This window comes from Dipodomys spectabilis, unplaced genomic scaffold (genome assembly GCF_019054845.1).
Source record: "Dipodomys spectabilis isolate Male_0828 unplaced genomic scaffold, ASM1905484v1 ptg000147l, whole genome shotgun sequence".
Classification (NCBI taxonomy): domain Eukaryota; kingdom Metazoa; phylum Chordata; class Mammalia; order Rodentia; family Heteromyidae; genus Dipodomys; species Dipodomys spectabilis.
In genome coordinates, this window is record NW_024870824.1 from 1,068,893 (window position 1) to 1,081,884 (window position 12,992).

The 12,992-nt window shown below is 32.6% G+C and overlaps 1 protein-coding gene across 1 annotated transcript in view; it reads right to left on the bottom strand.

Annotated features, from left to right (window-relative positions):
* Positions 1-12,992, bottom strand: part of Fbxl17 (F-box and leucine rich repeat protein 17) — a 460,085-nt gene that overhangs the window by 159,340 nt on the left and 287,753 nt on the right. The window contains exon 7 of the mRNA XM_042691962.1: positions 4,257-4,333. Coding sequence (XP_042547896.1) covers positions 4,257-4,333 — 77 coding nt within the window. The remainder of the gene's footprint in view (positions 1-4,256; positions 4,334-12,992) is intronic.

Below are 12,992 nucleotides of genomic sequence, written 5' to 3' on the forward strand. Positions count from 1 at the left end.
AATATTAAGTATCTCTTCTGGGAGAAATTTCCCTGAATTATTGATTTGATTACAATGGCTATCCTTTTCCAGAAAAGATCTAGGGTCAATATGGAGAGTTGTAAGACTACTAGCATGAAAGTTTTCTTCATGACAACTATATCATATATCAATTGTAATAAATATAAATTCGTAACTTGGCCAGGTATTGCTAAGTACTATAATACCACACTTAACACCTATGGGAATCAAGATAAAGATGACAAATGGTGAGATGCTGTTTCTGAATTAATAAATTAAATAAATTCTCAAAATTTTTCACATGCTATACATGTATAGAAATGTGTATATGTATAGAGCTTCCCTATGACCCAGCAATCCCACTTTTGGGTATTTACCCAAAGGATCACAACCAGGGCCATTCTAAAACTACTAGCACACCTATGTTTATCGCAGCATTATTCACCATAGCTAAGATATGAAACCAACCCATATGCCCTTCAGTAGATGAATGGATCAAGAAAATGTGGTGTACACACACACACATACACACACACACACAATGGAATTCTATGCCTCCTTCAGAAAGAATGAGACCACCTCATTTGTTAGGAAATGGAAAGACTTGGAAAAAATTATATTAAGTGAAGTAAGCCAGGCCCAAAGAAAAACAACTCCCATGATTTCCCTTATTTGCAATAACTATTATGTGTCTAGGACAAACAGAAAAGATCAAAAGCTATGTATATATGACCATATAAGATGATGCTAAGCAAAATGAACCCCAAGATAGGGACACGAGTTTTATCTTTCTTGCTGTTGTTTTTAATGCACTTATAATGTACTGTATGATATTTTCTGTTTCTTTTGTATGTTCTTCTCCCATGGTATAACCCTTGTTTTCACTGTATTTGATTCCGGTGCTCTCCATCTTATATATACATTTTTCTAATTTTGGGAGGGGAAGGGAAATAACAAAAAGCTGAAATATACAAGACACTACATTGAAAGTGATCTTTACAACTTCGGGGGGGGACGTGGGTGGAGGGAGAAGTTGGGGAGGTCAGAAGGGAAAGGATGGTAGGGGAAAAACAAAGAAGGGGATCACAATGCTTGGTAGGAAGTGTACTCATTACTTTACTCATGTAACTGTAACCCCTTTCTTTACAATAAAAAAATATGTATTAAAAAAGAAAATAGAAATGTGTGTATGTATATATGTAAATGTATATATGCATAGTACCACACATAAACATACCGTACCATATATACACACATAGTACCATATATATACTCAGTATCACAGAAAAGGGGAGAACTGGCCAACTTGAACATGAGTAAAGCAATAGGAAGCAGAAATATAGTCTAGTAATTTGAAGGATAAAAGCCCACATGTTAGGCATACAATATAATTTACTGATTTCAATAATGAAACATTCTGTAGGATATCTGTCTACTTACCAAGTTAAAGAAGGATCACTATATTCCTTGGAAATTAAAATTAACATAGGGTAAGAGAAAAAAGGTAGCCTCTCTTAGCAGAACTGCAACCTTCACTGGCATGCTGTTTCTCTGGTATTGTAGAATAATCTTTTTGCTGTCTTTTTTAAAAAAAGTTACTCTACTCATAAATTACTGCCAGTATACTAAAAAAAATGAGTTGAACCAAACTTTCAGTAATTTGCTTTCACTTTACAATCACAAGCAATTATAGTATGTTCTTAGAACTTATTGACCTCTTTTTCTCTCTTCCTCATGAACATTTTGAGTACCTCAAACCTAAGGAAAGAAGAAAGATAGAAGATGCAAAGTAGAAAGCTTGAAGGCTGGAGAGACTGAGGTACAAGAAAAATCATGACTGATCTCTCATAACTATGGATGGTGCATCCTGAAAATATTCCCACAATTCCTCTCCAGTGGACTAGCTCAGGTTGTTCTCAACTTTGGTTGACATGACTATCACTTAGGCAGGAGCCCTAGTACTTAGAAATGCAGATTTAAGTAATCTTGGATATAGTGCTATAGTGCATTCATGTGAAATAGAAGATCTCCAATTTTTCCTGATGCTTACATGGGGTATGCAACATATTTTCACCATACCAAAATAAAACTCCAAATATCTCAAAATACTGCAACATAAGAATGCCACAAAACAATAGTAACTATATGTAACTAAAAACAACAACTATAACAAGAATCACACACACACACACACACACACACACACACACACACACATACACACACTCACACACACACCCTTTTTTAATAAAGGAAAGCAGGTAATAAGTTTTTAGTGAATATTACTAGACTGAGTAGTAATTACAAAAACAAGCAGTAAATCTATATTTTACAAATGAGGAAACTAAGCCAAAGACACGTGAAGGAACTTCACGAACAGGAATAAAGAACAAAGCCAGGTTGTTACCACAAATCCACTACATGTTCAAAGATTTTTCTCTTTTCCATATTGTCTAGAACATTCTTTGCATTTGCTAACTTAACAGCTATGTGCTGGGTGCTAGCTTTGTTATGTGTCAAAATTTATCTGTACCTCCAAAACAAACTGCAACTTTAGGGACATTTTTCATTGCACAGTCTCAGAAGAGCTCATGAAAAAAGAAAAGGGACTTAATTTATTGCCCTTGATCACCTGCAGTGACTAGGTAAAGAGGAAAAACATACAAGAATAGAAATGCAGTTATGAAATTTCTGTTAAAGACCTGAATGCCAGGTAAAAAAAAGTCTGTAATAAATGCTAGTACTAGTTAATCAACAAATTCAGATGTGCATACATATTCTCAATATGCCCTATGTTGGGCAGAGAAAACAGAGTGATAATGAAGGTTTTAAAGAGAAACTGTAACTAGATTGCAAAAATGGGATTAAAAAAGAACAAGGCAAGAAAAACAATACATTAAAATTCTACAAGGTAGAATTAGGAAAAAATTAACACAGGAATGTTATGAATAAATTCATCAAAGGTGGATTTATCATTCTCAAAAATTTAACTTTGAAAATTAGCTAGGGATGTTTTAAATATAAAAGTTTTACATTTATTGGTTTGTGAAGCTAAAAATTAAATCCACAGCCTTGGATATGCTAGGTCAGTAGCCTACCATTTAGCTACATATCCAATTCAACATTTTTTTTTAAATTATAGCTTTAGTAGTTTTCCTAAATGATGAGTTTAGTAGCTTTTAAAATACAAATCCCTGATCCAGGGCAGATGGCAAGCATGACATCATAGGATAGAAGACATTAGTATATGTCAAAACTAATAGAAAAAAAAGAATAATGGAATTTTAATTTTCTTCAAAGTAGAAAGCATTTATCAACTTTAAACAAATAAAAAATTACAAAAGGGAAAAAGAATCATTTCAGACTTTTATAATTCAAAATACCTGGTTAAAACTGTATTTTGACTAAAATATATAAATTGCTAAGAAAAATAAAAGCTGAACAAGTATAAGCTAGGTTATTTTATTACTACAATAGGATATTATATATTTTCATAATATCTTGCTTTTCTCCAATTTAAAAGGATATCGAAACAAGATAATTTAAAATGTTACAAACAATGAGATGTGCAAGACACTATGTTGAAAATGAACTTTACAACTTTCGGGGGGAGGGAGGCAGGAGTTGGACAGGTAGGGAGGGATGGGGTGGTAGGGGAAAAACAAAGGAGGAGGTAACAATGCTCCATAGGAAATGTACTCATTACCTTACTTATGTAATTGTAACTCCTCTGTACAGTATCTTTACAATAAAAAATACATGCAAAAAATAAAATGTTATAAACAAATGCATACCCTTTCCTTACCACAGATCTAAATATGGACATCTCTATTACTTAAAAAAAATTAAAGCACTAAGAAGGCTGGCCTTTAAAGTGTCAGTAGAAATACATTTGATATGATATTAAAGTTGGCAGATATACTCAGTTTAATAATTTCCTCAGTTATGTTCATTTGTTTATTTATATTTAATTGGCCAGAAATTTTTCACTTGTATCCATACCTTTTTTTCCTATATGAGTGTATTTGCATGTGTGTGTTTATGTGTGTGCATGTGTAATTACATGAACAATGAACTGATATACACATTCATTTTACTCTGGTTCTTAAATCCCAATTTCTCTGCCATTTTGAGGGGAAGTTGCATCATAATTAGTGTAAATGAACAGAAATGGTCTGTATAAGATAATTCCTCTTCTAAGAAAAACCTTTAATGATTTAATAGCCCTTTATTTTTGAAAATGGCTCATTACATACCATAATCTGTGATTTTACAGGACACCAAATACAGCTCTTTCAGGTTTTGTCCTTCCTTTGCAATGACCTCCACACACCTGAAACACACACAAAAAAGTGTTGAGTTATACTAATGCATTTTAAGTTAAATTAGCAATGGTCTGGCCATAAATATAACAGGAAGAGGTCAGTAGATGATGAATGCCACAGCTCTCTTCTTTCAACAAACCTCTTTCAAGGTGTTTCAGGAAAAGTATTATATTCCCTGCTTTAAACTTAAGTGCTCTAATTCCTAAGTGGCTTTAATCAAATACGTGTATGGCCAGGGCACCTTTAAAAATGACAGATGAAAAAAAGAATGGTCCTATAAGATTACTGATATATTCGGTTACAAAGACAAGTAAACATGTGCTGTGTGAAAGATGGCATTTATATAAAAGTAACTGTAATTCAACTATAAAATATTTTTTAGTGGTTATTATAAATATATAGTGATATTGTTTTAGCGCAATTACTAATGTTGAAGTTTGATAACAAAAACTGCACAGTTTACATAAAATGCTATTCACCATGAAACAAAAAATGTCTTAAAAATCTTTAACTTATAGAAGGGATAAATCTGCACATACCAAAGTAGCTTTTTGTTTAAAATGCTTTATTTTTAATAAATTAAGTGAATTATTGTGTGAGTTTAGGGCTTTTAATAATCAGGCAAATACATATGATTAAAATCATGTCTAATTTTTATTGAAGAAAAAAATACTGTTTTGGATAGTAATTTTGTTCTAACAGCCCTGGGAGAATTGTAACAATTCAAATAATTTTTTAATAATGATTAGCAATATTATCCATTATGTAGCTCAGTTCCCTATTATATTACAAAAACTTTCACAGTCAAAGTGACATATAGGCATATGCTCCCTTCAGTGCAGTCTCTATCTTAATCCTTATAAACAACAGTTAAGTAAAAGGGTAAAAGCAAACAAGAGTCATTAACCTTTTCTAGGAAGTAAGGATCAAGTAATTTGATACCTGTGTGTATAATCCATCAAAAATTACTCATTATCCATCTTTGTCTTTAAGACATTTCATTTACTGCTTGGCTTATTTGTAGAAATCTTCATAAAATGTCAGAAATTTTATACAATTTTACTTCACAAAATTCATTATTGAAGGTTAAGTTAGTTATAGCAAAGATACATTTTTCTTTCAAAGTATTTTTATAGAATTTTGTTTAATAGAATGATAAACATCTCATGTTCTCAGAAAAAAAACACAAGCTCTTATTTGGAAATTCTTTTTTTAAAAGAGATTAATGATAAAAAGTGTATAAGCTTTAGCATGACTACAACAAACATAAACCCTTAAAATAGTATGTAATACAATTGTGATTGATACAGATTATTTAAAAGGACATTTTAAAACCTAATTCCATGTTATTTGACTTTGATGTAACATTTTAAAAAATTCTCTTAAAAACACAGCTAAAGGAAAAAATAAAATGTTATAGACAATAGCCATTTTTATATATGATTTCAAAGCCAGTTTAAAATGCTAAGAATCAAAATAAAGGTCTATATGATGGCCAAAAAAACTAAATAATTTAAGTCACTTAATATAAATGTTTAGAATAGTGTAAAAACAGTAGATGAATGGATCAAGAAGATGTGGTATATATACACAATGGAATTCTATGCCTCCATCAGAAAGAATGACATTTCCCCATTTGTTAGGAAATGGAAAGACTTGGAAAAAATTATATTAAGTGAAGTAAGCCAGGCCCAAAGAAACATAGGTCCCATGGTTTCCCTTATTTGCAATATCTAGTATAGGTATGAGTCAAGTGGAAAAAGTCAGAGAATGTGATGTTAGGAAAACGAACCCTCAAATATGTATTTTAATGTTTTTGTTTCTTTCATGCATGTGTTTCTAACGCATTTATAAGATTATTTCTTTGTTGCTTTGTATGTCCCTCCCCCACAGTGTAACCCCCGCTTTCACTATATTTGATGTCAGTATAACATGTGGAGGAGATGGGGACAAACAAGTCGTTTAAGGATTCAGGTGGACCTGTTGCAACAATGAGAAGTACAAAATGTCATGTCAAAACCAGCTTTACAATGTCGTGGGGGGGGGGGGGAGGGGGAGGGGAGTATGATTGGGTGGGGGGGAGGGGGGAGGCTGGGAAGGGAGGTGAAGGGAAAACAAAGGAGGAGGCTGCAATGCTTGGTAAGAAATGTATGTATGCATTTTCCTGCCCATGTAATTGTAACCCCTCTGTACAGTATTTTCTCAAATAAAATAAAATAAAATTAAAACAAAAAAAGAATAGTGTAAAAACACTGACCACTTCCTGCAAGATGAGAGACACATCTCACTGTTCTTATTATTTACCAAATCCAATATTCTGTGGTGACCACCAAAAAAACTAGCAATTTTATTTTATTCTTACATTGAATTCAAGTAGTGTGAAATTCTGTTTTTATATTTGCTTGGAGAAAAATTTTAAACAAATGTAATCATCTATTTGTATTTCTTTTTTAAAACTAGATATTCTATATGTTACAAAGCACATATCAACACTAAAGATATACAGACAAAGCTACACACAGCATATAATACAAATCAGTTTTACTGTACAAGCTAAATCAAATGTGGTTTCATAGGCAAAAAGAACTGATATTGATATTAAATAAGACAATCACTAGATGACAATTGTCCCCAAATTTAATGAAGCCATGGGCATCAAGTTTCTTTCATGACGGAGAAAATTTCAGGAAGTATAGATGATTATGAACAGATATTATAAGGATTATGTAGTTGGCTCAAAGTGATAGCGCATCATTAAGAAGTTTTAAGCACTTTATTCACGAAGAAAGGCAGAAGAAATATAAAACTATTTTCCTTTTCCATAGGATCATATAAGAGTTTTGCTCTATTTTTGAAAGTTCACTTACAAAGGCATTCCCAAATAATTTAACTCTCCTGTAATCATAGCCGATGTGTTAAAGATATGCACATCATAGAATTACTGAAATAAAATAATTCATGATTAAAAATCCTATTCCTTGGGAAATATGCAGCAAAATTTAATTTTTTATCATTCATGGTTATGATATTATTTGAAGAGAAAAATTCCAAGTTCTGTAAACTGAAACTTTTAACATATTAAAACATAAAACTGAGTGGCTGATGTTATAGGTAAAAATAGCTTTTTTTTTAAGACTTTAAAATGGAAGTGGTTTGTGTTACCCTGCTACTGCCAACTGATGAAAATGGAATACTACCTGATATCACCGGCTACTAATGGAAGCCTTATCTTTCATCTAGGTTGTTTCTCAGGCAGCATGTGGTGATAGCGGGTCATGATGAGAGACCATAGGAGGTAACTGTCCTTTTCTCCTGAAATTTTTAGACTATATTCCAGAATATATTATAGTACACTTGCAGAACACACACAAAAAAGTCCATGAACCACATTTACTCTTTTTACAATCTTGGCTGTAGTCATGAACATTTGTGTATTAATACAACAGCTATCAGTTTATTGTGTAGTACATATGCAGAAAGCAAAGTGGTAAATCAGTAATTCTTGATAACAGATACACATATAAATTGAACACATTTTTAAATGGTATCAATAAGAGAAACATTTGCCATCTATGAGGAGTGACAGGACCAAAGATGCTAGGTCAAATCTTTGTTTTCTCCTACCTCTCATACTCACATGTATCACAGAGAATATGCATCAATCCCAGTGTCCCTAGGGATAAGCCAGGAACCCCTAAATTCAGAATCTAGAATTCAAAATTTTCTCCCTCCTCTTCCATTTCCTGTCCCCCTATTATTCGCTAGAATAACATAGGCCAACATTCTATATACTCAATATATTAAAGGTCTTTCCTGTATGATAGGATAAGAAATTATAACATTTGGAAAAATAACTATGGCCTTAAGAAAAACAATCATGTATACATTAATAAGGAGGAAATTCAGATTTTGGAAAAATGTAAGAAAAATACCAAAGAATAGCAATTTTTTTCTTTTATTCTTTTATTGTGAAAATACTGTACAGAGGGGTTACAATTATATGGGCAAGATAATGAGTACATTTGTTATCAAGCATTGTTGCCTCCTCCTTTGTTTCCCCTTACCATCTCTTCCCATCTCCCTCCCCCCTACCCTGCCCTGCGCCCCCCATCCTTGTCCCCCTCCCCCACCAAAGTTGTAAAGTTCATTTTTAGGGATATAGGCAGACCCATTGCAACAATGCGATGTACAAGACGTTAGGTCAAAAAGCAATGTTTTCTTTTCAAGTACCTAAGAGAGATCAAGTAAAATTATAAACCGTCTTTCTGAGTTCTTAAAAAATAAGAGAAGAGAGGCTGGGAAGGTGGCTCAGTGGTAGAGCGCTTGCCTTGCATGCCTGAGGCCCTGGGTTCGATTCCTCAGCACCACATAAGCAAAAAGAAAAAGGCTGGAAGTGGCGCTGTGGCTCAAGTGGTAGAGCACTAGCCTTGAGCTGAAGAGCTGAGGGACAGCGCCCAGGCCCAGAGTTCAGGCCCCATGACCGAACCCAAAAAAAAAAAAAAGAAGAGAAGATATTGTCTTTAACAAGAGGAAAGAATGAATGAAAAATATATTCTAGTCTTACCTATAAGGAGCCACAAAACAGCTTTCACTTTTAAAGTCTTTATCATCATTTTATCTAAAATGAAGGTCCATATAAAATTTTTCTCCCATCAAATGTTCTATGTTCATTTGCATATTCTAGTTTATTCTGAAATTGATAATTTTCTTGTTGTTATGTTCTGGCAGGGGTCTAAAGAGAATTTTTTTAAATGCTACTATTGTAAATTCTTGAGTAACACACACACACACACACATTCTTTCAGATTTCAGAAAAGTGCCAGAAAACATGCTCCGAAGTAAAGCATCCAGAATTATTTTTATAATAACATAATTTTAGGCACTTTTGTTTTCTGGTAATGTTTAAAACACACCTAAAACACTTGACAAGATTGAAAAGCAATGGAACGGTTATTTTTGTGAACTATATAAGGTTTTCTTTTTTTTTGTTCAAAGAAAAGAAGGCATTACTTAAGTTTCAGGGGAGGGAAGTATCTGTCTCCTTAGCAGTAGACTCTAATCACCTGATTTATGTGAAGGGTAAAGGTTAATGAATTAAGCTGTGTAAGCTTCAAAACTATCAAAGGAATTCAAAAGACGTTTGAATTATGGAAAACAACAGCCCATTCTACATACATACCAAATTTTTATGTTTTTTTGTCTCCTCCTCAAAAGCTAGAACATGGCATTAGTGACAATTGAAAAGAACTAATGAGGAAATATGACTACATTGCTTGCAAGAGGAGTGTCCTAGGAGACCTTGTTACTGTTTGTGATGTGCTTCAAACCAAAAAGAAGCTAATTGGAGCTGCCAGACACAGGTTTGCAAATCTCACGTTAAAGGACAGGCTCAATCACCTCAGAGGTGTGAAAGAAATGTCCCCATTAGGGATGCATTAGTATGTGGCCTGGTGAATTTCTAAATAAACTTTAGGATATTCTTTCCCAAGTCGTTTTCATATTTGAAATATACGTATATCTTGAAAACAAAGGAAAAAATTCAGCAAGACAAAAGCAACCTCACAGATTTCAGAAGTGGGTTGTAAAGTAATGGAGAAAGAGTATAGCAAGGAGCTATGTTTAAAACTGAATAAACCTATAGATGAAATCTCAAAGTTCTTGAAATGCAAACACATTATTAAAGTGATCTATGAAGGGATTGTAGAACTAGAACTTCAATTTCATCATTTCTTAAAACCAACAAGCCAACAAGTAAACCCACATTTTAGAGATTTTAAAAATAGGCTTTAGAAATCTCAGTGCGTATGCACATGCACACATGTGCATGCAAGCGCACAAACATACACACACAAGGTTTTACAAGATCCAAAAAGAGTGACAGGGAACAAAGTTAGCCTCACTAAGTGCTGTGGAAGCTCATCCTGATTAATTCATCTAACACAACAACAATAATAGCAGAGGTTACCTAAACTGATTGTGGCATCTGAGGAAGTATAATGGTGTCCAGTTGATTTTTCTAAACCTTAAATTCAGTTTTGTTAAAAATAATACAATCTCAGCACCATAAATACATGGGTATGCTTTACAGGTACATTCTGCTTTCAGAAAGTGTATTATGTAAAATATTTCTATGTTTAAAAAAAGAGAAAATGGATAGGAAAATATTTTAAATGAGTAAATTCAAACGTCTATTATTAGTATTTCTCCTTATATCACAATATAATTTCATTCACGAGCTTTATATTGGTAAGTACTTTTTCCAGTAACAAGTTAGTTTAAATTTTCAAAAGTGCATACAATAGTTATTTTTGTCTTTAAGTTGAATAACTGCACATATCTGACAGATGTAAGATTATTTCAGGAAAGAACAGATGGCACCAAGGTGGTATGTTGAGAAAACTTTGTGTTTTATAGGACACTTTCTTGTAAATGCAATTCTATATTTTCTCAGTTAAAAACACAATACCAATTTTTAGTTTTTATTAATAAGTTTTTTTATTGTGAAAATATGGTACAGAGGGGTTACAATTACATGAGCAAGGTAATGAGTACATTTCTTATCAAGCACTGTTGCCTCCTCCTTTGTTTTTCCCCTTACCATCCCTGCCCTCCCATCTACATGACTACACCTCCTCCCCTCAAAGTTGTGAAGTTCATTTTTGACATAGCATCTTGTACATTTCATTGTTGCAATAGGTCCACCTGTATCCCTATTTAAACAATTTGTTTTTTCTCCTCCCCTCCCCAAATTATACCAACATCAAAACAATATCAATCTTTAAATGTAAAATTCTGAAGAATTTTACATAGAATTTTTTATAGAAGATATACATATATTTTAAAGGATTGATTTACAATTAAAATACTAAAGCATTTGCTTAAAGTATGTTCTTAATATACCACTAGAGCAAAGATTAGAAGTGACAGGGAAAATGTCACCAACTCCACCAGTTAACAACAATTACCTTGGGACCCTTATTAAATCCTCATTTACCAAAAGGTACTTTGTGGAAAGCCAGTATCTAATTAGTAAATCTGAGACCTATTTATGCATTTGCCACTTAAAACAGTGGCAAATTGGTTTCTATTTTGTCACAGAGAAAAGTAAGGAAAGGCTACAAAATAGTAACAGGAACTTGTTCTCATTTTTACAAATGAGACATACCATAGGAAGTGGCCTATAAACTGAAATATTATTGAAACTTAATTTATATGGGCTTAACATATCTTCAAGGAGATGAGGTAGATTTGGTCATTTGCTGATTCTTTCTGGACTACCTCTCCCTAAGTGACTCTAACATTAGATAGGTCTCCTACTGAAAAGCAATAGGACTCAATATTGAAAAGGTAATAAAAAACAACGTAATATTTTCTAAAATATTTATATATATATTTATCATGAACCACTTGCTTTGAAAATACTTTTCATATTATTCATGTAAGACAACATCATTTAGTTTAGTTGTTTTACATTTTTTTTTGGCAGGGGGAGGGGGCTTAGCTTTTTCCTTTTCCAGAGCTGAGGATGGAACTGAGGGCTTTTCACTTGCTAAGCAAGTGCTCTTCCACTGAGCTAAATCTGAAACCCCATCATTTAATTTAATTTATATTGGGTTAGGATGTTTTTCAGATGGAATAAATCCCTACATGAAAATACACATTTCCTTTAACTTCTAAGGAACAAGATGGTTACAGTTTTCCCTTGAGAGTAGAGCTGGAGATCTAAGTAACAAGGACTTAACTCTAATATTTTGGATATATTTATTCCTAAATCTTATTTTCAATATAGTCATTGTTTCATTTTTTACCAGAATAAGTTGAGCTAACGTTTTGGAAGCATTCCCCAGAATATGCAAGAGAAGGAAAAAAATGCTCAGTGTAAGTCAATAATATTTTATTGAATACAAACATGTTATAAACACTAAATGATGATCATTATTATAAAATGCTTTTATCTTTGATGGATCAAATACTATTTTACTTTTCTTCTTATTAAAATTTATAACTCAGAGTAGAAAAAATCATACCAGTATCTTTAAAATTACTAAAAAAAAATCAACAAAGTAGTGTTATTTTAGGATAACAGAAACATTAAAAATAAAAGAAATAAATTAGAGGCAATTTATTCATAATTAGTTATACTTCAATTGGGAAGAAATATAACTAATTGGAAATTGCAAATATTAAGAAACTTTCTTGTTTTAAGTTTTTTATGGCTAGTAAATCTAGGGGGGATCCAGACACTGGAGTGATAACACAGCTAAAGCTGGCACTATTGTTTTGATGTTCTTCCATATTTTGATATTGTCCTCTATACTTTAATATAGAGGACAAACAAAAAGATTGTGTAACTTTACATGTGACAAAAATTTACTATGTGAAACCAAACTAAGTTCTTAAGAAAAATGTGTGTGTGTGTGTGTGTGTGTGTGTGTGTGGCACTGTACTTGAGAACATTCTTTAAAAAAGGTAAAAAAGGTCAAGCTCCAAACTATTCCTCCCACTAATAGTAAATAAAAGGCTTAATAGTAATGCTCAGCAATATTTCAAAATGATACTTGTCAAAGTTCCAAATAGCTAACACACAGTCTAGAAGCATGGCTCAAACAGTAGAGAACCAGGCATGCAAATAACCAAACAGCTAAAATAATTATTGTAAAATTTAGA